Source organism: Neoarius graeffei, chromosome 23, assembly GCF_027579695.1.
Source record: "Neoarius graeffei isolate fNeoGra1 chromosome 23, fNeoGra1.pri, whole genome shotgun sequence".
Taxonomy (NCBI): Eukaryota; Metazoa; Chordata; class Actinopteri; order Siluriformes; family Ariidae; genus Neoarius; species Neoarius graeffei.
In genome coordinates, this window is record NC_083591.1 from 23498719 (window position 1) to 23524698 (window position 25980).

At 44.2% G+C, this 25980-nt stretch overlaps 1 protein-coding gene across 1 annotated transcript in view; it reads right to left on the reverse strand.

Moving 5' to 3' along the window:
- The window catches only part of adcy8 (adenylate cyclase 8 (brain)), a 138691-nt gene extending 129357 nt beyond the window's left edge, over positions 1–9334 (reverse strand). Inside the window, exon 1 of the mRNA XM_060905944.1 lies at positions 8439–9334. Within this exon, the coding sequence (XP_060761927.1) occupies positions 8439–9311 (873 nt within the window). The 5' untranslated portion in view covers positions 9312–9334. The remainder of the gene's footprint in view (positions 1–8438) is intronic.
- Between the last annotated feature and the right edge of the window lie 16646 nt (positions 9335–25980).

Genomic DNA, 25980 nt, shown 5'->3' on the forward strand with positions numbered 1-25980 from the left:
TAACCCTCATTGGTTAGTTGTTGTTGTATGTTAGTGATGAGCTGGCCGGTGCATGGGAATTGACGTGATTAATGTAGGAAGAATAATTATTCTCTTTTAGCATGCTTAACCACACTTAACAATTAAACGTGTATCAAGCAATAAAGAAACAGTTGTTTCAGTTTAGTACGCTTTAAGTGTATTAAACATTAGTGTGACTGCAAATATACAAAAGAGGTATACAGTATACTCAAGTTCACTGTACCTTTTTTCTCTAGAGTGATGTGTAACCACATGCAACATGTGATTGACAGCTTAATTATGCTATGATTACATAAATAAAGACTGTCATTATAGGCCAAGCGAGAGATTTTTAAAGTCATAATTAATTTTTAGTCCTTGCAAATAACCAAAAAACTAATTAATTAATAAAAGAACTTTGAGAAAAAATGTGTGTGCGTGCGTGTGTGTGTATAGGTGTACAGAGTCAGCCCATCCACAGGGTCAAGGCCATGCTTTTGCAAAATATTGCTCAAAGATGTGGATATTTAAGAGCAATACTGAGTGTGTAACTGTCACATTAGCAAGTTAGCTATTGATACAAATGCAGACTAAAATCCACAGCACTGTCCATAGTTTATCCCTAAAGTCTTGATTTTACAGGTATATGAGTGATGAATGATCATTTGAGAGTTTCCACTCACCAGCAGGTCCAAGGGAATAACATTAGGCAAAACTCACCCTGAATTTATAATATCAAGCAGAAGGTAACCTTTCACTTTACTATGTAACTACTTGAAGTGGAATTAAAATTTCAAATTTCCCTGATTTTCCCAGACCCATCCTATGGCACCAGTTTCCTGCTGTGCCCCAAAAACTTTCCTCTCACTACCCGTCTTCAGTCTCCTTTCAACTACAATCGGTGCTCACAATTGAGTTTAAGTACAATATAAAATATATTTACGCATTTGAAGAGTTTGGTTCCAAAACACTATATATCCAATTCCATTGTTTCGAGAAAAATCACTTTTTCTGATTACGGGAAGTGATAAAAGGAAAACCACTGTGTCCTGTTTTAAAATGTATTGACTAACTCCTTAAAGATAATAAACTTCAAAAATGAAATCCAGAACTAATTAACAGCTTTTAACTGATCCAAGTAATTATTTTTTGTCAAGTCACTACATATCCATGCCATGGCATTTCCCCCCCAAATACTACATATCCCTTTCTATATAAAGTGCATTTAACCATGCTCTTTCATGACAGATTATTTTATAGATATTTTTAGATTATTTTATCGAAATTATTCATAATTCAGCATGAAATTGTCCAATACATGTGAGAAGTGATGAAGCGATTTCCTACTTCATGGGCACAGCCAGCTTAGAAGACTTCACGCCAGTGGCGGCCTCTGATTGGCTAAATGTCTGGTTTTGAGAAAAATCAGTGATGGTGCTTCTTGCGTTTTGGAATGAAAGGCCGTAATGCAGTGTGTAAATCAATGGCAGAATCGTGTTTTGGCGAAAACTAAATATGGTACGAGTAAGATGTGATAATTGGTGATGGTTTGGTGGCGGGAGTTTCAATTTTTCAAATTTGGTGTTTATAGCGTTTTGGAACTAAACTCTTCATTTGTAACACCATGATGTGTGTACATTTTGGCTACTACTGTCTCATATCAGAATCTAGGCAGTGCACGCACTTAAGTGACAATGATAACAGTCACCACGCACACTCACAAGAGACAAACTGCAAGTGACCTTATCTTTCACAATAAGACCTAATAAATGTAATTAATTTCCTGCTCCATTACTGATTAGTGGCCTTGAGTCTTTCGCTAAGTTGTATGCCAAATGTCTTGCGAGTGTTAGAGATATGTATTGAACCTGTTAGCATGCCGGGGGGATTTGAAGAATAGGATGGAAAGAGGGAGGGATGCATCCAGGCAAGTGTGTGAGTCAGAGAAACCTTTTTCCATATCATCTTCCCACATGTGCTATTTTTACAGTCTCACCTACACACACACACACACACACACACACACACAAAAGACATCTTCATGCCACCTAGTTTCTTTCTCAAAGACAGCCAAGCCTTGCACTGGGCATCAATGTCAGAAATTCAAATCTTCTCAAACTGAAAACAAAACCTGCCAAAAATAAAGATGTGATTCCACTGCAGTGGTTATATACATGCCGTACACTTTTTGTTTAAAACTGAGCTTGTGTTGTTTAAAATAATCTAAAGGTCATTGCTATAAACTTTGAATGCAAAATGAATATGTATTCAGTCACTATTTATTCCGGCTTAATAGGAAAAGGTGCTATGTATTAGGGAAAGACTTTGTGTCTGCATAACTATTCGAATTTACAGTGATGATCAATATCATTTTCTCAACACAGAATCTCATCTCATCTCATCTCATTATCTCTAGCCGTTTTATCCTGTTCTACAGGGTCGCAGGCAAGCTGGAGCCTATCCCAGCTGACTACGGGCGAAAGGCGGGGTACACCCTGGACAAGTCGCCAGGTCATCACAGGGCTGACACATAGACACAGACAACCATTCACACTCACATTCACACCTACGGTCAATTTAGAGTCACCAGTTAACCTAACCTGCATGTCTTTGGACTGTGGGGGAAACCGGAGCACCCGGAGGAAACCCACGCCGACACGGGGAGAACATGCAAACTCCGCACAGAAAGGCCCTCGCCGGCCCCGGGGCTCGAACCCGGACCTTCTTGCTGTGAGGCGACAGCGCTAACCACTACACCACCGTGCCGCCCCAACACAGAATCTAAACATAGTAAAAGCTATCCCCCCTTTCTCCCGGTACAAGATTTCTAATCTTTAATACGATTTCTCAGATCCTGTAAATCCTCACCACTACATAATACATGACCCAAACCCTGCCAGCCTGCTATAGTAACCACATGCATACCTGCCTAACACTTCGAAACATGTTGGCCCCTCATATACCTATGTACTGTACATATACATATATGTATGACATCGGTGCCTGATCCTGACAGACTTCTACTGTTATTTCTTCTCTTGCCCTCCATATCTGCCTTATGCAACCTGATACCCTGTCTGCTTGGCGTGTCTGTACTTGTGATTCACTGTCTGCTGCTGGGGATGATCCAACATGGATAACTTAAAGATTGTGCTTCCTAAAAACAGGGTTATACCCAAGTCTCATCCTTTCTTCAGTGGATAATCTCACTTGGATATTGTAGACTTACTGTAAATGTCTACAAACCCCTTAAAGGAGAACTGAAGGCAAATTTTTTATTATCAAAATTCTATTTATCTCATTTTATTAAATATAGGAATGCATTTTTGATAGCTGTTTTGTCACTGCTATAGCAAGTTATGAGTGTTTGAAATATGCTATGTAATAGATCAGTCCATATGTCAAAGCAATGGCCATAAACGAGATTTGTTGACACCTTTGCAAGACATCATAGGACAGAAGTAAAACATACAGCAGAAATCAAAACGACCAACATCTGCCAACGTTGTCAAAAGACGCACACGCCCTCCTTCGAATGCTGATGTAATCAAGCCGGAAGTTTTATTTGTTTTGATAGCAATCAGGAAAGTTTGAAAAAAGTAGGCAGTAACTGTCACTTAAACTCATTTTTGTGCAATATTTTGTTTGGAAAACAGTTTTCAAAATAGTGGCACTGACACCTGGCTGACACTTCACGTTTCGAAGTCTCGCACAAGTCTTGTGAAGATCGCGTGGATAAGCGACACCTGCCGTGGACCAAACAAATTAAATTCAACATGGCTAAAAACTGAATAGGCCGATAAGTATAATATTTAATTGCAATTAGTTGCCAATACAAGTCACGATATAAGGTTACTAAAACCGAAAATGTAATTGAATATCATGTTAATTAAGAAATGAAGCAAGTTTAAAAATGACTTCAGTTCTCCTTTAAAATTGCAGGTTTTTGTGATATTAAAAAAAAGCAAGATAAATCATTTCAGATATTTTCTCACCTTAATGTGATGTACTGTAGCAGCAACAAAATTCAAGTGAAAAATAAATAGAAATGTTTTAGGAAAAGGCAAAGAGAAAAATACAATACTCTGGTTGCATAAGTGTACACACCCTTCTATAAAGGAGCATGTGACTCATGTATTTATCATATGCTAGTCATCGTGAAGTGATTGTGATTGACCCCAAAATAAAGATCAACTGTTTCTGTAGGATTTTCTTGACTCCTTTTTTATTTTATCTAACTGCTGAAGCCATGGTGTGCAAACAGCTTACAAAGCATGCACAGGATCTCATTGTTGAAAGGCATTGATCAGGAGAGAGGTACAAAATAATTTCCAAAACATTAGATGTACCATGGAACACTGTGAAGGCCGCCATCAACAAGTGAAGAAAAGAGGACACCACCATGATGTTGTGAAGAACAGGATGTCTCTCCAGAATTGTCAAAAGAGCAAGAAGAAAAATTATCTGGGAGACTGCCAAGAGACATAGGGCAATATTAAAGGAGCTACTAGAATATCTGGCAAGTGATGGTCATGCCCTACAATCCCTAAAGCTTGTGACAACAAGCTTTCATATTCTCCCTGGGCTATAGGGTAGGATGGTTATACAGAAGCCTTTTCTCATGAAAAAAAAAAATCAGATCTGCTTAAGATCACCCCATACACAGCAAATAGCAAAATGTGTTATGTGCTGAAGAAACCAAGGTAGTTTTTTTTTTTTAGTATAATTTAAAAGATTTGTTTGGTGCAAAATCAAAGAACACCATACCCATGGTGAAGCATAGTGGTGGCACTATCATACCATGGGGCTGCTTCCCTTCACCTGGCACTGGGGCTCAAGCTAGAAAGAATCACAAATATCTCCAAATACCCATCTATTTTGGCACAAAACCTACAGGCTTCTGAAAATGAAGAAAAAATTTACCTTCTAGCACTATAATGACCCAAAGCACAAATCAAAGTGAACAAAGTGAGGTCAACATTTTGGCCCACTTAGACCCCGGATCTAAAGCCTATCAAAAACCTGTGAAGTGACTTGAAGAGGGCTGTGCACATGAGATCTCCTCAGAATCTGATCAATCTGGAGCATTTTCTACAAGGATCTGTGGACTAATTGTTGGTAGAGGCATACCCCAAAACATTGATTTAACAAAGTATTACTTTAGGGGTGTGCACACTTATACAACAAGATTATTGCAAGTTTTTCATTTTCTTTTTCCTCTAAAACATTTCTATTTGCTTTTCACATTTTTTGTTGCTTGTGATATCATGTAAAAGGTAAAAAAAAAAACACCTGACGTGATTTATCTTGGTTTCAGTTTTTATATCATAAAAGCCTGTTTTATTTAGGGTGTGTGTATTGACTGTAAAGACTGCTGCTGTAATCATAAAGACCGGTGAACATCTGAAATACTGATTCTTTCACCACATTTGATTATATAGTATATAATTGTGGAAGAGTAACGGCTTAAAATAGCACTATCTGGTATTACTCAGATGAGGATAGGTTCCATTTTTATTCTGCTTCATCTCAAGGTTTCTTCTGCATGCCATCTCAGGGAGATTTTCCTTGCCACTGTCACCTCTGGTATCTAAATATAAATCCTTTCATCTTTTTATAAATATAAAAGTACACATGGATTTCTGTAAAGCTGCTTTGTGAGAATATCTATTATTAAAAGCGTTATATATAAATGCAGTTGAATTGATCACAGTCATTATGACGTTATCCAAACTGCCTCACAACCATCTTTACAGCTGCACACTAATTTAAATGCACACAAAATATAATGACCACTTAAGTCAAAAATCCAACCAAATACTGGCTTAGCCATACCAAATACAATATATTGTCAAAAGCATGTGGACACCTGACCATCGCACTTATATGAACTTGTTGAACATCCCGTTCTAAAACCATTAATATGGTGTTGTGTTCCCTCTTGACTATATGCTTGATCTTATGCGCTTATTAGCAGTGGAAACCTAAACTCAATAATTCAGAGGGGTGTCTACATACTTTTGCCCCCCCCCCAAAAAAAAAACACTAGCCCAACATTCCTAAATCTGCATTTACTTTGGAATAAACATATCACTGATATCATCCTGAGTTTGTCCATTGTAAACACTGAGTTACCAGTTTATTAGGATACGCTCTACACTCATTGGTCATTGGTGCACATTAATCATGTTCACATACATTCAAGTGGTGGACTCAGCATAGCACTGACACTGACATGGTATTGACATACCATTGTGTGATGTGCTGGTGCCAGTGTATCAGGTGCAACAGCATTGCTGTGGGTTTTAAATGCTATGTACCCTTTCTTGGACATGTCCTGGAAATGTACAGTTTGAAACATTTCTGTGTGCTATCTGTGTCCTCTAGTCCTTCATCATTCATTACTTTTTTGTAGAGCGTGGCTTGGATAATATCAAGTGAGATGCATGACAATATCTGGTGTTAAAATTTAGGTAAAAATGGTCATAATGTGTTTATCATCACACCTACTGTATATGGCTATGTCTCATCTCATCTCATTATCTCTAGCCGCTTTATCCTTCTACAGGGTCGCAGGCAAACTGGAGCCTATCCCAGCTGACTACGGGCGAAAGGCGGGGTACACCCTGGACAAGTCGCCAGGTCATCACAGGGCTGACACATAGACACAGACAACCATTCACACTCACATTCACACCTACGGTCAATTTAGAGTCACCAGTTAACCTAACCTGCATGTCTTTGGACTGTGGGGGAAACCAGAGCACCCAGAGGAAACCCACGCGGACACGGGGAGAACATGCAAACTCCACACAGAAAGGCCCTCGCCGGCCACGGGGCTCGAACCCGGACCTTCTTGCTGTGAGGCGACAGCGCTAACCACTACACCACCATGCTGCCTATATGTCTATATGTTCTTTGCAAACATATAGCTCCAGTATATTGAAACATTCAAACACAGAGTTATGCTGAAAGGTAGATGATTGGTCTGTGATTTACTGGAGTTATATAGATTTCCTATTTGATCTCCAGAGGTTTTATTGCTCAGTAATGTGAACACTTCTATCACTATTCTGATCAGCCTCCTTACACATTTCTAACTATGCTTCAAACACTATCTAAGCCATGCTTACCTTACAGTCCACACAGACATGACTCCATACATAGGAACTAAATGCTATTTTAACCAGTCATCTATCTAACCAAACCCTGATCCAGTCTGACACCACTGAATGCCTCCAATAAACACTACCAACACAGCACTAATTGGTATTCAACAAATTTATAGTGTTATAAAATTGTTTAATACCAACACATTGTATATGCTTCATAAATATGTGTAACAAAAAAAAAGTTTCCACTAAGTACACAAAGTATATATATATATATATATATATATATATATATATATATATATATATATATATATATATATATATGTGTGTGTGTGTGTGTGTGTGTGTGTTACCGTAATCTGTTCACATTGAATTTTGGAAAAGATTCAATATGGATTCAGGAAAGCATTAACATTTTTCTAAACCCTTATTGTTGTTATTGCTGTAAGGAATGAATTATAAAATGTTACTTAGACTAATATCTTACCATGCAGTCCGTTTTACTGAGTCTATTATGTTCATACAATGTTAGAATACGTTGATCAAGAATTTGGAGATTTTTTTTTAAAGTCCTGCTATTGAAAGTTGATTTGTTGTATGTTACGCGTCACTGAGGATTAAAGTAAAACCGTAATCACTTAAAATGCGTTTCCCAAATTACCACAATTTATTAAAAATTAATTTCAGTCAGTCAGTCAATTTTGACAAAAAGGCTAAACCAAACTTCTTGAAAAGCTTTATAAAATAAACATTTTTCCTTCACGTGTACTGTAGATAACCAATACATTGAGGATTTCAGAAATGTGTTGTGTTGAAGTAGCCTATTATTATTATTATTATTATTATTATTATTATTATTATTATTAAAATCAAGAAAGGTTAGACAAGGTGGAAATTAAAAAAAAAATCTTTTGTCAATACATCTGAATTCACCCTGGAAACTGGATCAGCCGCAAAAGTCAAATGATTTGGTATTTGATTCTGGTGGTTTGATGGAAATACCGGGATCACGGTTTCAGCACGTGGACAGCGACCTGAGCGTCCAGGATTCCAGCACGAGACCGCGACGAGATTTGAAAGAAGTGGCGACTAAAATCCAACAGACTGAAACTTTTGCGGAATGTAAAGCTTTTTAATATATATATATGGCAATATAATTTAAAGTCATTATTGACCCAATAATATTACCATATTATCCTATAGGCTGTGACATTACTACAACGGTGCGCGCGCATTTCCTCAAGGTTGGCTCTCTGTTTTTTGTTTCATTATCCTGAAGAGTGAGAATGTGAAAACTGCAAACCAGTTCCAGTATTATCCTACCTGATTGGTGGAAAGCTGCACATGGGGCGCCACGAGCAGCTGGAGCGCTATGTGCAGCGCGGAGGTCAGCACTCCTGCCACTATGGCCCACGTGAGCGGCAGCGGCAGCATGCTGTAGGTAGCGAAGAGCGTGAAGAGCACGTAGCCCACACCGTCCCCCAGCAGCCCGTAGCCCAGTCCCGTGGCCAGGATCTGCGTGGCCATGGCCGCCCAAGTACCAGCGCCGCTGTACTGCAGGTAGCCGTGAGAGCTCGCGTCCTTGCGCACCACGACGAGCGCACAAATAACCACCTCGACGCCGGCAAAGAAGCCGAGCAGTGCGCCCTTTATCGGGTCCACGGGCGTGGCGCCGAGAGTCAGGTGCAGGACGAGCAGCGTCAGCTTGGTCACCACGTCCAGGATGTTCATCACAGCCACAGATTTCCGCCGCTGACCCAAGAAATAGCGCTGGTACAGGCGCTCGAGCTCGCGCGATTTGAATGCGTAACGCAAAGTGGGGAAGATCACACCCCGGTACGCGCAGCCCCAGCTCACGAAGAAGTCCGAGTTACTGGGCGCGCAGTCGAGCTGCAGGAAACCCAGGTCGCTACTCGAGCGCTCCGGGAACACTTTCGTGCCGCAGTTGTTGTTGTGCCGCTCGCTCACAGATGTCCTCACAGCTGACTGTTTGCGCAAGTCTTGTCCTGGTGTGTCATCCGCAGAATCGGCCTTGGGGTTGTTGTGTTCATGGATGAATCGCTGCTCGGTGATATGGCGCACTGCGTCCTGCCACAGCAGCCGCTTCGGTCGCCCGCTGCTGTTATTCGTGGGGGTTTTGTTTATAGTGTACAGCTCCTCGCTCTCGCTGGAACACCTGACTTCGGATAATTCCATAGTTCCCGGACCCTGTACTAATCTCTGTGACTATATGTGTGCGTATGCAGGTATGCGGATGTGGATAAGGACTAATTGGACATGTTCAGCGCAGCCAGTGAGGGTTTGACTCCGCAGTGAGTCAGGCGTGCGCCTGGAACAAGCAGGCTCGTAAGAAAACAATAGCCATGTATGATCAGGGGCTCACCTACAGTGACCTTTGTCCTCGGGCGGTGTCGTTTCCAGACATCTACCCCTCAGCTCGGGAGTCCTCGAAGTCAGAAAGGCTTGCTCGTGGTGGTCCTGCCATGCGGCGGTGATGTTAGTGGATGTGTAGTCCTGTAGCGGGGTGCCGTTATTTTCCACCGCGCGACCCAAGTGCATAGGCAAGAATCTGCAAAAGGAGCGGCGCCATTCCGCCTCCCACGCGCCGCAGAGAGAGAGAGAGAGAGAGAGAGAGAGAGCACTGTCACTTTGCGTTATGAGCGCGTGTGTGGGTACGTGGTGTCCTGGCCAGACAAGACAGATCGGTCCTGCTGAATGAACACAAACTCCAAGAATTCTCAACTTAATGCTGAGTGGAGATCTTCATCTTCAGCCGCAACAGCGAGCCCGAATCAACGTCGCCAGCGCTGTAACCCCGAGCGACGTGTCACCGTGTTTCTCATTGTGGTGGACTGGACCACCGTGCGAGGAGGGAAAGCTTATAGAAGGCGCAGTATAGCGCTGATCCTGTTCTTCAGACAGCAGACGAGCGTAGCGTGAAACGCAGCCCCGCGTGGAGACTCAGCTTCAGCACAGACACACTGAGTGGCGTGTAGGATAGCGCGCGAGCTGATCCAGAGAATCTTCACACTGAAATGACAGCGTGTCAACGAGAGGGATGTGTGTGTGTGTGTGTGTGTGTGTGTCCCGGCTAGTTGAGGCATGGGGCGAGCCGTGTGTCAGCTGAGTAAATATGACGTCACACAGCCCGAGACTTGTCCACCCTCCCGCCCGACGCGCTCCTTTTGTCTTTCCGCTTTATACACAGGCAGATTGACAGCGAGCGCGTGCACGTGTGTCAGTCATATTTATTATCCTGCGAGTCTTGTAGCTACGATTAGCTATATCACAGGATCACAGCATAATAATAATAATAATAATAATAATAATAATAATAATAATAAGTCTTACTGGTCAACCGTATTTTATTAAAATGTCCAAAGAGTAATAACATCATCGTGATTATGATGCTGCATGTGTGAAGACAGACCTGTGTGTGTGTGTGTGTGTGTGTGTGTGTGTGTGTGTGTGTGTGTGTTGGAGAGAGGGAGTGGGTGGTTATTAAGTCAGGCGGAACTTTGCCGGTGCATTGAATCACCGACTTTTCGTCTTTTTTCAGATATTTTAGTCTCGAGCCTCAGACTGCGGCAGATCAGAGCTGATCGACGCCTCTCCGGTGACTCATCACGTCCCCCGCACGCGCTGCGCTTCTTAGCCTATTTATTAATCTCTGTGTTTGTGTTTGTCTGTTTTTCCGTTCATTCTTTTTTTAGTCTGAACGAGTTTTGTCCGGTGTCAGTGTAGTATTTCATGCCATGGTGTGGAAAATAAAACAGAGGGAACATCTTGTGCTCTAATATATGTATCACCTTGTCTCATTAATACTGCATTAAACACACACACACACACACACACACACACACACACACACACACACACACACACACACACTTAGTAGGGCTAAATAATTTACAACAACCTCAGTGAGCAAAAAGAAGGTCAAGATTGTTGTTATATATTGGCATTATTATAAATAATCCAGGGCAGTACGGTGGTGTAGTGGTTAGCGCTGTCGCCTCACAGCAAGAAGGTCCGGGTTCGAGCCCCGTGGCCGGTGAGGGCCTTTCTGTGCGGAGTTTGCATGTTCTCCCCGTGTCCGCGTGGGTTTCCTCCGGGTGCTCCGGTTTCCCCCACAGTCCAAAGACATGCAGGTTAGGTTAACTGGTGACTCTAAAATTGACCATGAGTGTGAATGGTTGTTTATGTGTCAGCCCTGTGATGACCTGGCGACTTGTCCAGGGTGTACCCTGCCTTTTGCCCTGTAGTCAGCTGGGATAGGCTCCGGCTTGCCTGCGACCCTGTAGAACAAGATAAAGCGGCCAGAGATAATGAGATGAGATTATTATTATTATTATTATTATTATTAGAATACTGGGTGTGTCTTTTTATGGTTCTGCAATGCCACTTCCTTCATGTGTGTTCACTCACAAGGGTTCTGATCTGCCTGAGCTGAGGAAGGTTATGAGTGTCCTTCTGACACATCTCAGGGGCCCTGAACACCTACTCAAAACAGTTACACTTAAGAGTAATTACAACAGCCAATTATAAATGAGGACACTGAAGGTGGTGACAGGACAGTGAGAGATAATCAACCCAGCCACTGTTTGAATCCGTGTGTTAAGGTTCTTCGACAGTTTCTTCCTGTGGCTAATTGGGATTTATATTCAAGTATCCTTCATATGGGGTGCTGTTCAGGAAACAATTACTGGCTACTTACTGTGTGCATATAACGTGGTTTATTGGAAAAGTAATGGGCAAAAGGCAAGATACAATGCTCTTGAGTTGTGCTGGTTTGGAAGAATACATTATATGGATTCTGTACAGGCATACTGGCTTTTAAACGTATTTATTGGCTTTTAATCATAATTATTGCTTTGTTGCTTGCTTACTGTTCTGCTATTTTACATATTGACTGTGAGAAATATTGCAATTTTTTTTCCAGAAGTACTAGTTTACTAATATTGATTTGTTAGGATAAGTATCGATCTATTAATGTAGACACCATTTATCTATTCATGTTCATTGGTTGGAGTTTGCATGTTCTTCCCGTGTCTGCATGGGTTCCCTCCGGGTGCTCCGGTTTCCTCTACAGTCCAAAGATATGCAGGTTAGGTTAATTGGTGGCTCTAAATTGACAATAGGTGTGAATGTGAGTGTGAATGGTTGTTTGTCTGTATGTGTCAGCCCTGTGATGACCTGGCGAGTTGTCCAGGGTGTACCCTGCCTCTCGCCCATAGTCAGCTGGGATAGGCTCCAGCTTGCCTGTGACCCTGTACAGGATAAGCGGCTACAGATAATTGATGGATGTTCATTGGTCCATGTAGTACACAGGTTCTTATTTATTGGTTCATGTACATTGGATTGGTCCATATAAATTGGTCTGCATACATTAGTTCATATGCACTGGCTTATTAAGGTATTGAGGCATGTCACCTAACACACCTGAGATAGTTGACCAATGCCTTTAGGAGCATATGAATATTAGAGTTAGATGTGTTGGTACTAACCTCTGAGCCAGAAGATTTCCAGAACTGGAGATGAACATCCCTTCTCTGGTAGCCAGTTTCTGGCCACAGGACCACTGTTGGCTGGATATTTTTAAAAATTCTTTGCAAAAACTACTGCACCTTATGTGTTTTTACATAGCGTCAATGCCACTACCATGTCAGTAGCTGTCTGATATATGATATAATATGACATAACATGAAAAAATCGAATATGATGATGACTATTACATGTTTATGTAGTATACAAATACCAAAGACAAAATATCAAAATGCAGCATGTCTAGATTCCATAATGTTACAATGTTGCTTCAAGGCAACCTGGTACACGGTCTTCTGTCACTCCTGTCGCATGCTGCAGCAAGGGTTTCTATAACCCTCATTGATTAATAGATTATTACTATTTCTCTAGCTCTTTGGGTCATCTCTTCATCAATTTCCTGTGAAATTTGGTTCCCCGATTGAAAGATCCTAATAAGAAGAAAATAAGGACCCAAATCAGGAATGAAGCCCAAATTATTGCCTCATTCAAATTTAAATTAGTTAATGTTTTTGTTCGATTAACCTTTTACTGTATATTTTACTGATGCACGACTGTCTTTGATATGGCTGAGTATAAACTAACTTTTATATATTCAGAAAGTGGAGGGACTATGTAAAACATGGCTGTAATTCCTAAAAAGTTAATGCAATATTTTTGTTAAATGCCTTGAACTGAAGCTGAAATTACACTTCCATCACATCTTGATTGCTTCATTTAAAATCCATTGTGATGGTGTCCAGAGGCAAAATTATGAAAATTGTGTCACTGTCCAAATACTTATGTACCTGACTGTATATATATCTATGAGTAAACCAAAACACAGACGAAATAACCAATGTATAATCCTGATAAGCCATTATTAACACCAGCATATCAATGTATCTTGGTATTTGTTTGCAGTGTAGCAGTATATATGTCAGGTATTGAGTGTATTTACTGACAGTTCAATATTTTGAAAATAACATGCAGGCCAAATAACCAATACATAAATGTGTAAGCCAGTACATATGTCAGTAAACCAGAATGTTTGCAAGAAGACTAATTTTTAAATAAAAAATCCAATATTTTTCACAGTAAATATGTGAAATAGCAAATCAGTAAGCAAGCAAACAATATGATCAAAATCCAATGAAGTATAGTTCAAAACCAATGTATCTGCCATTAACCCCATGAGTTTCCCCAATGAGCTAAGTAATATGCACACAGTAAATATGAATTATTTCCAAAACGGCAGCCCATACCTTCCTCTGGCCACTGCCCTTGTGTCCTTACACAAAATTCATAGCTCCTAGCTGCTTCATGGATCTTATGTCCATCTCTCTCTCTCTCTCTCTCTCACACACACACACACACACACACACACACACACACACACGTCATTTGTCATACTATACTTGTGAGAACCTTCTACAAACTAATGCAGTTTCATGCTATCCTACACCTAAATCAAACCCAAACCTTAACCTCAGCAATCCAAAGGAAATAGTACAACACATGTTTTTGTTTGTTTGTTTTTTTATAAAAGCTTAATTGAGTTTTCCTTGTAGGAATCAGTCAAATATCAGATATTCCTATCCTTGTGGGGGCCAAACACAGGCAGAGGGCTTCATAATCATGTTATAATTAAAAGCTTCTGGCCCTTTGTAGTCCTTCTGCAAATGTTAATAGTATACTCCAATGTTTTCTTTGACCTAATCTCTATATTTTGCATATGCTTAACACAGAAAAAAGTGTTGTCAGATTTCTTATTTCCATAACAAGAAAAAAAGAATAGAGAATAGCCTGAGCTCTGTGAGATACACAACCTAATTATGCAGATTTATCACATAATTGAGTTTAATCTTTGAGTTTTGTCTTTAATGGAAGAATTTTCCATTCATATTCAGTTTTCATGGTTTGAGTGAATAGGAACTTCTTCTTCAGGACTTTGGGCAATAACTGGATTGGCAGTCCAATCTGACCAGACACAAAATTTGTAGGAATTTTAATTCAATAGATTTAAGTTGTATGAAAAACTGACAAGTAACCTCTCCCTCATTGCAGATTTTACTGTTTACACGTTTCAGATATGCTAGTTTGCTCTTCTGGATTCATATGAAAATCATGTTGATTATGTTGGTTTCAATTCACAGCAGTGTGTGTGTGTGTGTGTGTGTGTGTGTGTGTGTGTGTGTGTGTGTGTGTGTGTGTGTGTTCGTTCATGTGCATCTTGGCTGCATTCCAAGATTCTGTGTGAAGTGTGTGAAGTGTATTTGAGGAAAGGAAGTGGGTTTGAAGGTAAGAGGATAACAGAGAAGACTTGATGATCTGTTCTCTCCAGCTTTTAAATGAAACATAGACATGAAACCCTTGAGAGAGCAAACGGAGGAGAGAGAGAGAGAGAGAGAGAGAGAGAGAGAGAGAGAGAGAGAACAAGGGAACGAGGGAATGAAGGAGATTTGACACTTATATCTCTATGGCTCCATCTCAGATGTCACTTTAATTGGAAGCCCTGCCCATGCACACACACCTAGTGTAGCTGGTTCAAGCTAGTTTATACAGTCTATATAGTGGAACTCAGGACACAGTCCGACAGAGAGAAAGAGAGAGAGAGAGAGAGAGAGATATCAGCAATTCTGTTTTACTAAAATGGCTCTTGAGAAATTTGAGGCGCATTAAGACTATTAAGACATTAAAGGGCTGATGACACGAACATGACTCTATGCAATTTCTTAAATAAACTATACAACATGGCAAACATGTTAGATTTCTGTTATAATTACGTGAAAAGAAGCTGTTGTTACGCGAATATCCAACTTTTAATTGCACAGCGCAAGAAAACTGGGTCCGTGGCTCGCGGCTATGTTGTGACATCAGCGGAAGAACATGCTGCGGTTCACTGGCTGTTCTACTCTGGTTCTACTCAATGGAAATGGCGCATGAAAACGCCGGTGAACTCTCTAGTGCTAGCTCTTCCTCTTCTGGGAGTCTAGAATTGTGTTGATCTCTTCCGAATAGAATCTATGATAGCCTACCCTCTTTACCCTTTGCCTCTCGTTGCTAGGCGGCAGTTACATGAAAGCCGCAAGCTTTCACAAGCAAATACATGACTGATATCACGCCGACTTTATGATTACATTTATGATTATCATGTAGAATCAACAGCTCTACGTACCTTTATCTTATGTCGTTTCACAACACATGTTCTGACAGGAGGACTGTCTTTGGATCCGGCATAGCTACTAGTAGACCCCCTCCAGAATACTGGCAGTGTTGCCAGATTGGGAGGTTTCCCGCCAAGTTGGGTGGTTTCAAGTGCATTTGGGTGGGTTTTGAACATATTTTGGGCTGGAAAACTTCAGCCCAAAATATGTTCAAAACCCACCAAAATGCACTTGAAACCACCCAACTGGGTGGGAAACCTCCCAATCTGGCAACACTGTGTAGGCACTGCTGATGGTAGTAACACACGTTTGTGCTGAACTGAACACCCAAGAGATTCTTTTAAGCTGGGAAGGGTGTCAAAACAATCCAAATCGAAGTGTTCAGAGCACAGGATGGATGTTGGTGAGGGCTCCCACTTGTCACAAGTGCGCCTGACTTGCTTCACCCACTTCGCATGCAGCTCGGGATCTCTAGGAAACTTGAATAAACTTACCCCATCCTTGTGGGTTTTGGAGCAAAAGCCGGCAACAGAATGCGAAGGCATAATAACTATAACTATATATATATCAGCTGGATAGTACAGTGGTAATGCTCACTGACTACGACGCAGGAGATCGGGGTTCGAATCCCGGTCGGGGCAAAACATCATCCAGTAAGGGTCATTAGGCAAAACCCCTCATGATATATCAGCCTACCTCAGGAATAACTGATAGAGTCATACCGGCTCAGACGTCGCCCGGGTCAACAAGGTCTGCGTCAGTTGCTAGGGAACCAGGGCAAACTGATGAGAAATGGGCTACTGGAACAAGACATCGATGGACGAGGACAGAAAATACAGATTTGCTGGAATGCTACTATACAAGCAATCCCAGAGAGAGGGGATACATGCAGAGAATGTGGGACCATTGGATACTTCGAAACCCACAATCAAGGCTAACAAAGAAACAGCTATTAGCCCAGTGTTCCAACATCCATAATCGAAATCTGCTATCACAACTAGAGATTAATGAAATACAACAACGATGCTACGGCAAGGGGGAGCCAGGAAGACAGGTCAGCGGGGAGATGTCATCATCCCCACAACCAGAGATTGGGTACCAAGCCCCAACAGCTAACAGCCTCAACACAAGAGCTGCTGACCTGAGAAGGAAGATCGTGACCCAACTGGAAACCTGGAGCCCCCGACGAATACCGAAGCTGAGTTGCCAAGTACCTTCAGAAGATCTACTAGTAGATGTGAATGCTGCTCTGAAGACAATCTCCACAAGAACCATCACTGAGACCAACAAGCTGATACACAGTACAGCAACAGTAATCATGGAGATGCTTGGACACAAGGTGGGCTCGGGACATAACAAACAGTATCCACCATGGAAGAGACGATTAGAGGCCAAGATAAAGGCAGCAAGGAGAGAAGTTAGCCAGCTAGCTGAACTACAGAAAGGGAACATGGTGAATAAAGGGGCGCCCAGGAAGTACAACTCACTCTCCATACCAGAGGCACTCGAAACTGCCAAACAGCGACTAACAGCTCTGGCCACCCGGTTGAGGAGATACACCAAGGAAGGAGAGGCCAGGAGAATAAACAAGCTGTTCTCCACTGAACCAGCCAAGGTGTACTCTCAATGGCAGGGGAACAACAACCGGTCAGACCCACCAAGAGCTGAGGTGGAAAAATACTGGAAAGACATATGGGAAAGAAAGGCATCACACAACACCGATGCCCAATGGTTAGTGGACCTAAGAGCTGACCACAGCAACCTCCCAGAACAAGAACCAGTAACCATCTCAATGGCAGATGTCCAAGAAAGAGTGTCAAAGATGAAGAGCTGGACAGCACCAGGCCCCGATATGATCCATACGTACTGGCTGAAGAAGCTAACTGCACTCCATGAACGCCTAGCAGCACAGATGAACCAGCTGCTGAGGGATGGAACCCACCCAGAATGGCTAACCCAAGGCAGGACAGTCCTAATCATGAAGGACCCCCAGAAGGGACCCATCCCATCCAACTACCGGCCAATTACCTGTCTCTGCACAACATGGAAGGCCCTGTCAGGCATCATTGCGGCAAAAATGAGTAAGCATGTGGCTCAATACATGAGCGAGGCACAGAAAGGAATTGGCAGTAACACCAGAGGAGCCAAGCACCAGCTACTGGCCGATAGAACAGTCGCCCGAGACTGTAAGAAGAGACAGACCAACCTGTGCACTGCCTGGATTGACTACAAGAAAGCCTACGACTCAATGCCACACACATGGATACTGGAATGTCTGGAACTGTATAAGATCAACAGGAACCTAAGGACCTTCATACAGAACTCAATGGAAATGTGGAAGACAACCCTAGAGGCCAACACAAAACCCATTGCCCAAGTCAACATCAAGTGCGGCATATACCAAGGAGATGCGCTATCACCACTGCTGTTCTGCATAGGCCTGAACCCCCTCAGTCAGATCATCACGAAGAGCGGCTACGGGTACCGATTCCGTAGTGGGGCAGCAATCAGCCACCTGCTCTACATGGATGACATCAAGCTGTATGCCAGGAATGAGCGAGAAATAGACTCGCTGATCCACACCACCCGGATCTACAGCGATGACATAGGGATGTCATTCGGATTGGACAAGTGTGGCCGGATGGTCTCAAAGAGAGGCAAGATGATCCGGACTGAAGGGATTGACCTACCAGAGGGCAACATAGGTGATATCCAAGACAGCTACAAGTACCTTGGCATCCCACAGGCTAATGGAAACCATGAAGAGGCCACAAGGAAGTCAACCACAGCCAAATACCTCCAGAGAGTAAGGCAGGTCCTGAAAAGTCAGCTGAATGGTAAAAACAAGGTCCGAGCCATCAACATGTACGCACTACCAGTCATCAGATACCCCGCTGGTATCATAAACTGGCCAAAGGAGGAGATAGAAGCCACAGATATCAAGACTAGAAAGCTCCTCACCATGCATGGAGGGTTCCACCCCAAGTCCAGCACCCTGAGACTATACACTAAGCGGAAAGAGGGAGGCCGAGGGCTAGTGAGCGTCAAGACCACGGTCCAGGATGAAACATCGAAAATCCGAGAATACATCAGAAAGATGGCCCCAAAGGATGAACTGCTAAGTGAATGTCTCAGGCAGCAGAACCCTGATGAGAGTGCAGAGGAGGAGGAGGAACAGACAACCTGGAGAGACAAACCCCTACATGGCATGTACCACCGTCAGATAGAGGAAGTGGCTGATATCAAGAAATCCTACCAGTGGCTGGATAATGCAGGACTGACAGACAGCACAGAGGCACTAATCATGGCAGCACAAGAACAGGCCATAAGCACAAGAGCCATAGAGGCCAGGATCTACCAGAGTAGATCAGACCCAAGATGCAGACTGTGCAAAGAAGCCCCTGAAACAGTCCAGCACATAGTAGCAGGGTGTAAGATGCTAGCTGGATCAGCGTACATGGAGAGGCACAACCAAGTGGCTGGGATAGTATACAGGAACATCTGCAACCAGTATGGAATAGAAATACCCAAGTCCCAATGGGCCATACCACAGAAGGTGGCTGAGAACAACAGGGCCAAGATTCTGTGGGACTTCAGCTTCCAGACTGACAAACAGATCCTGGCTAACCAACCGGACATAGTGGTGGTGGACAAAGAGCAGAAGAGGGTGGTGGTGATAGATGTGGCGATCCCAGCTGACGCCAACATCAGGAAGAAGGAACATGAGAAACTTGAGAAGTATCAAGGGTTGAAAGAGCAGCTGGAACGGATGTGGAAGGTCAAGGGTTGCGTGGTCCCCGTGGTAGTGGGGGCACTTGGGGCAGTAACCCCCAAACTGGGAGAGTGGCTGAGCAAATCCCAGGAACAACATCTGAAGCCTCAGTCCAGAAGAGCGCAGTCCTAGGAACATTGAAGATACTGCGCAGAACCCTCAAACTCCCAGGCCTCTGGTAGAGGACCCGAGCTTGAGGATGACATGGATACCACCCCCCCGCCGGGGGTGAGAAGGAGATTTTTTTTATATATATATATATATATATATATAATGTATAATAATGTATAATAAAAATACTAATAATGATAAACTGAACACCTGTCGCATCAACAACAAACTGGTAAGTTAGGAGGAAGGTTCTTTCGCTGACGTCATATAGCTCCTCCTCCTCCTTCGTCTCCTGGGTGCTGCAGCCCCGTCAAATTTGCCCAAATAGCCACGTTTTTTATCATAACTTGTAAAATAGGCGCCTTCGTGAATTAATATATGGATCATTGGGAATTACTTTTTATGTTATAAAACATCGCCAAAGATGTCAAAAACGTGTCTTCAGCACTTTAAGGACTGTTCATTTCCTGCAAATGCACACAATTGCGTAATTAGCTCCTAAATCTACCCCTAATCTTAACCTCAGTAACAAAAAGGAAGCCTTTTGGTTCTTTTTAGTTTTTAAAATAAAATATAGATAGATAGATAGATAGATAGATAGATAGATAGATAGATAGATAGATAGATAGATAGATAGATAGATAGATGGATGTTTTCATCATGGGGCCCTGCCAGCGTTCCGAGTCTCCACAAGGTCAAAACTGTCAGATATTTCAATGATGTTGGAATTTGGGGTGCTTTCAGGATTATTATTATTATTATCATTATTAAAAGGCAGCACGGTGGTGTAGTGGTTAGCACTGTCGCCTCACAGCAAGAAGGTTCTGGGTTTGAGCCCAGTGGCCGACAGGGGCCTTTCTGTGTGGAGTTTGCATGTTCTCCCCGTGTCCGCATGGGTTTCCTCCAGGTGCTCCGGTTTCCGCCACAGTTCAAAGGCATGCAGGTTAGGCTACTTGGTGGCTCTTTTGACCATAGGTGTGAATGGGTGCTTGTCTCTATGTGTCAGCCCTGTGATGACCTGGCAACTTGTCCAGGGTGTACCCTGCCTCTCGCCCATAGTCAGATAGGCTCCAGCTTGCCCGCAACCCTGCACAGGATAAGCAGTTATGGATAATGGATGGATAATAATAATATCATAAACTACCTTTAAAATTGAGTATTTTAAGATGTTTTTATGTTGGTATGTCAGAGGGTTTTGTTTTTTTTTAGTTTAGATTTTCCCCTATCTTGGTCTAACATCATAGTGCATATTGCATGTATGCTGCTGAAAATTCCAGCACCACCATTGTAATATACCCACCCATATATAAAAATATGCAAATCACTAAGATACAGTGCCTTGCAAAAGTATTCATCCCCCTTGGTGTTTGTCCTGTTTTGTTGCATTACAAGCTGGAATTAAAATGGATTTTGGGGGGGTTAACACCATTTGATTTACACAACATGCCTACCACTTTAAAGGTGCAAATTGTTTTTTTTTTAATTGTGACACAATAATTAAGATGAAAATACAAATCTGGAGTGTGCATAAGTATTCATCCCCCCCCAATCAATACTTTATAGAGCCACCTTCTGCTACAATTACAGCTGCAAGTCTCTTGGGGTATGTCTCTATTAGCTTAGCACATCTAGCCACTAGAATTTTTGCCCATTCTTCAAGGCAAAACTGCTCCAACTCCTTCAAGTTAGATGGGTTGCGTTGGTGTACAGCAATCTTCAAGTTGTGCCACAGATTCTCAATTGGATTGAGGTCTGGGCTTTGACTAGGCCATTCCAAGACATTTAAATGTTTCCCTTTAAACCACTCCAGTGTACCTTTAGCAGTATGTTTAGGGTCATTGTCCTGCTAGACCGTGAACCTTGGTCCCAGTCTCAAACCTCTGTCTGACTCAAACAGGTTTTCCTCCAAAATTGCCCTGTATTTAATGCCATCCATCTTTCCTTCAGTCCTGACCAGCTTTTCTGTCCCTGCAGATGAAAAAGATCCCCACAGCATGATGCTGCCACCACCATGCTTCATTGTAGGGATGGTGTTCTCAGGGTGTTGGGTTTGCACCACACATGGCCATGATGGCCAAAAAGTTCAATTTTAATCTCATTTGATCAGAGAATCTTCTTCCATGTGTTTGGGGAGTCTGCCAAATGCTGTTGGGCAAACTCCAAACGTGCTTTTTTTAAGTAATTACTTTTTTCTGGCCACTCTTCCATAATGCCCCAGCCTGTGGAGTGTATGGCTTAAAGTGATCCTATGGACAGATACTCCCATCTCCGCTGTGGATCTTTGCATCTCTCTCAGCACTATCGTTGGTGTCTTTGTTGCATCTCTGATTAATGCCCTCCTTGCCTGGTCTGTGAGTTTTGGTTGGCGGCCTTCTCTTTTCAGGTTTGTAGTGGTGACATATTCTTTCCATTTTGCTATAATGGATCTAATGGTGCTCCCTGGGATATGCAAAGTTTGGGATTTTTTTAATGACCCAACCCTGAGCTATACTTCTCTCCAACTTTGTCTCCCACCTGTTTGGAGTGCTCCTTGGTTTTCATGTTGCTTGCATCTTACTTGCATCCTACTTGCTTGATTCTGCTTACACTACTGCTTGCAGTAGTGTAGCAGAGTCAGGGTCCTTCCAGAACAGGTTGATTTATACAGACATCATGTGACAGATCATGTGACACTTTGATTGCGCACAAGTGGATCTTAATCAACTAATTATGTGACTGTAGAAATTCGAGCGTACGGAAGTACGGCAGGCCAGAACTGAGTTTCCAAAAACTCTTTATTTTGCACTTTTCAGTGACATTCACACTCTCCCAGATATGCACACACACAAGACGTCTGGTTGGGGAGACAGCTCCCTTCCTCTGTTCTCTCTCTCCTTTTAAAGAGTGCGGTCACTGGGGAAGACACACAAACACAGGTTAACTGACATCAGGTACAGTGATTCTGCCACTTACCTTCCCTGACTCTGCCCTCCATTCACAGACCGATGCTTGACCATGCCCCCTCTGCCACATACCTCCACCGCCCGATTCAGGCTGGGCAGCCGTCCGGCCTGCAGCCGACTCCCCCCCCCGATGGGAAAGGAAGTCCGCCACGACCATCTGCGCCCCTGGCCTGTGGACCACCTTGAAGTTAAAGGGCTGGAGTGCCAGATACCAACGGGTGATCCGCGCGTTGGCATCCTTCATGTGGTGCAGCTACTGGAGGGGCGCATGGTCCAAACAGAGGGTGAAAGGGCGTCCCAGCAGGTAGTAGTGGAGGGTGAGGACTGCCCACTTGATGACCAGGCACTCCTTTTCTATCGTGCTGTAGCAGCCCTCACGCACTGACAGCTTCCTGTTGATGTACAGCACTGGGCGATCCTCCCCCTCCACCTACTGGTGTTAGGGTTTTGCTGGGATTCGAACCTGGTTCATTGGTGTGATAATCCAGCAAACCCCCACTAGGCCACCAGGGGGATGACTCAAATGCAGAGGCGTGAGGCGGAAGTAGAAAAAGAATCAAAAGGTTTATTTAAACTATATACACTATATACAGGGCAAAACAAAAGACAAAAAAAAACCAAAGAGTATAATCCAAAAGAAAAGCAAAGTGCAAAAATACAAAAGCTAAGAAGATCAAAAAACACAGTACAAAGGAAACTGGAGATAAACATAACAGCACAAAGACTCCGTGACAAGAGGACTGAACTCAGGGGTATAAATAGACAAACTAATTAAGGACACAGGTGAAGATAATTAGGCAATTAACACAAACACAAAACACAGGAACAGTGGCGGCCTCTAGAGGCCAAAATAAACACGACATGAAAAGGAAATAACAGCGGCCTCTAGAGGCCAAAACAGTCCTAGTCCTAACAGGACCCCCCCCTCTAGGAGCGTCTCCTGACGTTCCCAGGGCGATCCGGATGGGCCGAATGGAAGTCCCGACATAGTTCTTTATCAAGGACATCCCGAGCAGGAACCCAGCAGCGCTCCTCAGGACCATAGCCCTCCCAGTCCACCAGATATTGCAACCCGCCGCGGACCCGGTGGGAGTCAAGCAGGCGATTCACAGTGAACACAGTCTGCCCCTGGAAGATGCGGGGGGGTGGGGGGTTCCTAGGGGCAGGGGCATACGTAGACGTCAGTACGGGCCGTAACAGGGAAACATGGAAAGTGGGGTTGATCCTCAGAGTCCGGGGCAACTGGAGCCGGTAGGAGACAGGGTTCACCCTGCGCACCACCTTGAAGGGGCCAATGTAGCGAGGAGCAAGCTTGCGGTTCTCCACCCGCAGTGGAAGGTCCTTAGTGGACAGCCAAACACGCTGCCCAGGGTGGAAAGCGTGTGCAGGTCTTCTATGGCGGTTGGCCTGAGTCTGGTTGGTTCTGGAGGTCTGTATGAGGGTCTTCCTGACCTTGCTCCAGGTCTTGCGACACCGTCTCACATATTGGTTGACCGAGGGCACCCCCGCGTCCTCCTCCTGGTCCGGGAACAGAGGTGGCTGGAACCCGAATTGGCACTGGAATGGCGACAGCTTGGTGGCCGATGACTGCAGGGTGTTGTGGGCGTACTCCGCCCATGGCAGCCAGGTGCTCCACGATGTCGGGTTATCCATAGCCAGGCCTCGCAGGGTGGTTTCCAGGTCCTGGTTGAGCCTCTCCGTCTGACCATTGGACTGTGGGTGAAACCCAGAGGAGAGGCTGGCAGTGGCTCCGATGACCTTGCAGAACCCGTGCCACACTCGGGAGGAGAACTGGGGCCCTCGGTCTGAGACGATGTCCTGTGGAAGACCAAAGACTCGGAAGACATGATTAAACAAAAGTTTCGCAGTTTTAAGAGCAGAGGGGAGTTTGCACAGTGGTATGAAGCGGCAGGCCTTGGAGAATCTGTCAACTAAGACCAAAATGACCGTGTTACCTTGTGACTCAGGGAGACCCGTGATAAAGTCGACTGCTACGTGGGACCAGGGACGCCGGGGAATGGTCAGAGGATGCAGGAGACCCTGGGGACGCTGTCGTGGGTTCTTGGTTCTGGTGCAAACCTCACAGGACAGGACAAATGACCTTACTTCCTTCTCCATGTTAGGCCACCAGAAGCGTCTTTTCAGGAAGTCCAGGGTCCTCCGAGCTCCCGGGTGGGCGGTGAGAGGGGAAGAGTGACCCCACTGGAGAACCTTGGCCCGGGCTTGATGTGGGACGTACAAGAGGCCTGGTGGCCCCGTCCCAGGACCGGGGTCCTGGCGTTGGGCTCGTCGGACAGCCTCCTCAATACCCCAGCGGACAGGGGCCACAATCCGGGACACAGGGATAATAGGCCCGACTTCATTCTCCCTGTTAGTGGCAGAGAACAGTCTGGACAGTGCGTCAGGTTTGGTGTTCTTGGAGCCGGGGCGGTATGAGAGGGTGAAGTCAAACCGACTGAAAAACAGGGCCCACCTAGCCTGTCGAGGGTTCAGTCTCTTGGCTTGCTGGAGGTACTCCAGGTTCTTGTGGTCAGTCCAAACCAGGAATGGATGTTGTGCTCCCTCCAGCCAGTGCCTCCACTCCTCAAGGGCCAGTTTGACCGCTAGCAGTTCTCGATCCCCCACATCGTACCGGGACTCAGCAGGACTCAGGCGGTGGGAGAAGTAAGCGCAGGGGTGCAGCTTTCCTTCCGAACGTTGAGAGAGCACCGCGCCGACACCACTGTCCGAGGCGTCCACCTCCACGATGAATGGTTGGGAGGTGTCCGGGAGAACCAGAATGGGTGCCGTGCAGAAGCGGTCCTTGAGGTCTTTGAACGCCTTTTCTGCCTGAGGAGACCAGCCATAAGATCCACCTGTCCCTTTGGTGAGGTCTGACATGGGTGCTGCCACAGAACTGAAGTTCCTGATGAACTTGCGGTAGAAGTTAGCGAATCCTAAGAACCGCTGAACCTCCTTAACGGACTTGGGAGTAGGCCAATCCCGGACGGCCAGGGTCTTGGCAGGGTCCATTTGGAGTTGGCCTGTCCGTACAATAAATCCCAGAAAGGAGACCTCGGGAACATGAAATTCGCATTTCTGGGCCTTGGCGAACAGATTGTTCTGTAGCAGCCTCTGGAGAACCTGGCGGACATGGTGGCGGTGCTCCTGCACGGTCTTGGAAAAGATAAGGATGTCGTCGAGGTAGACAAAAACGTATAGGTTAATCATGTCCCTTAAGACGTCGTTGATTAGGGCCTGAAAAACAGCTGGTGCGTTGGTGAGTCCGAAGGGCATCACTTGGTATTCGTAGTGCCCAGACGGGGTGTTAAAGGCAGTCTTCCACTCGTCTCCCTGTCGGATACGGATGA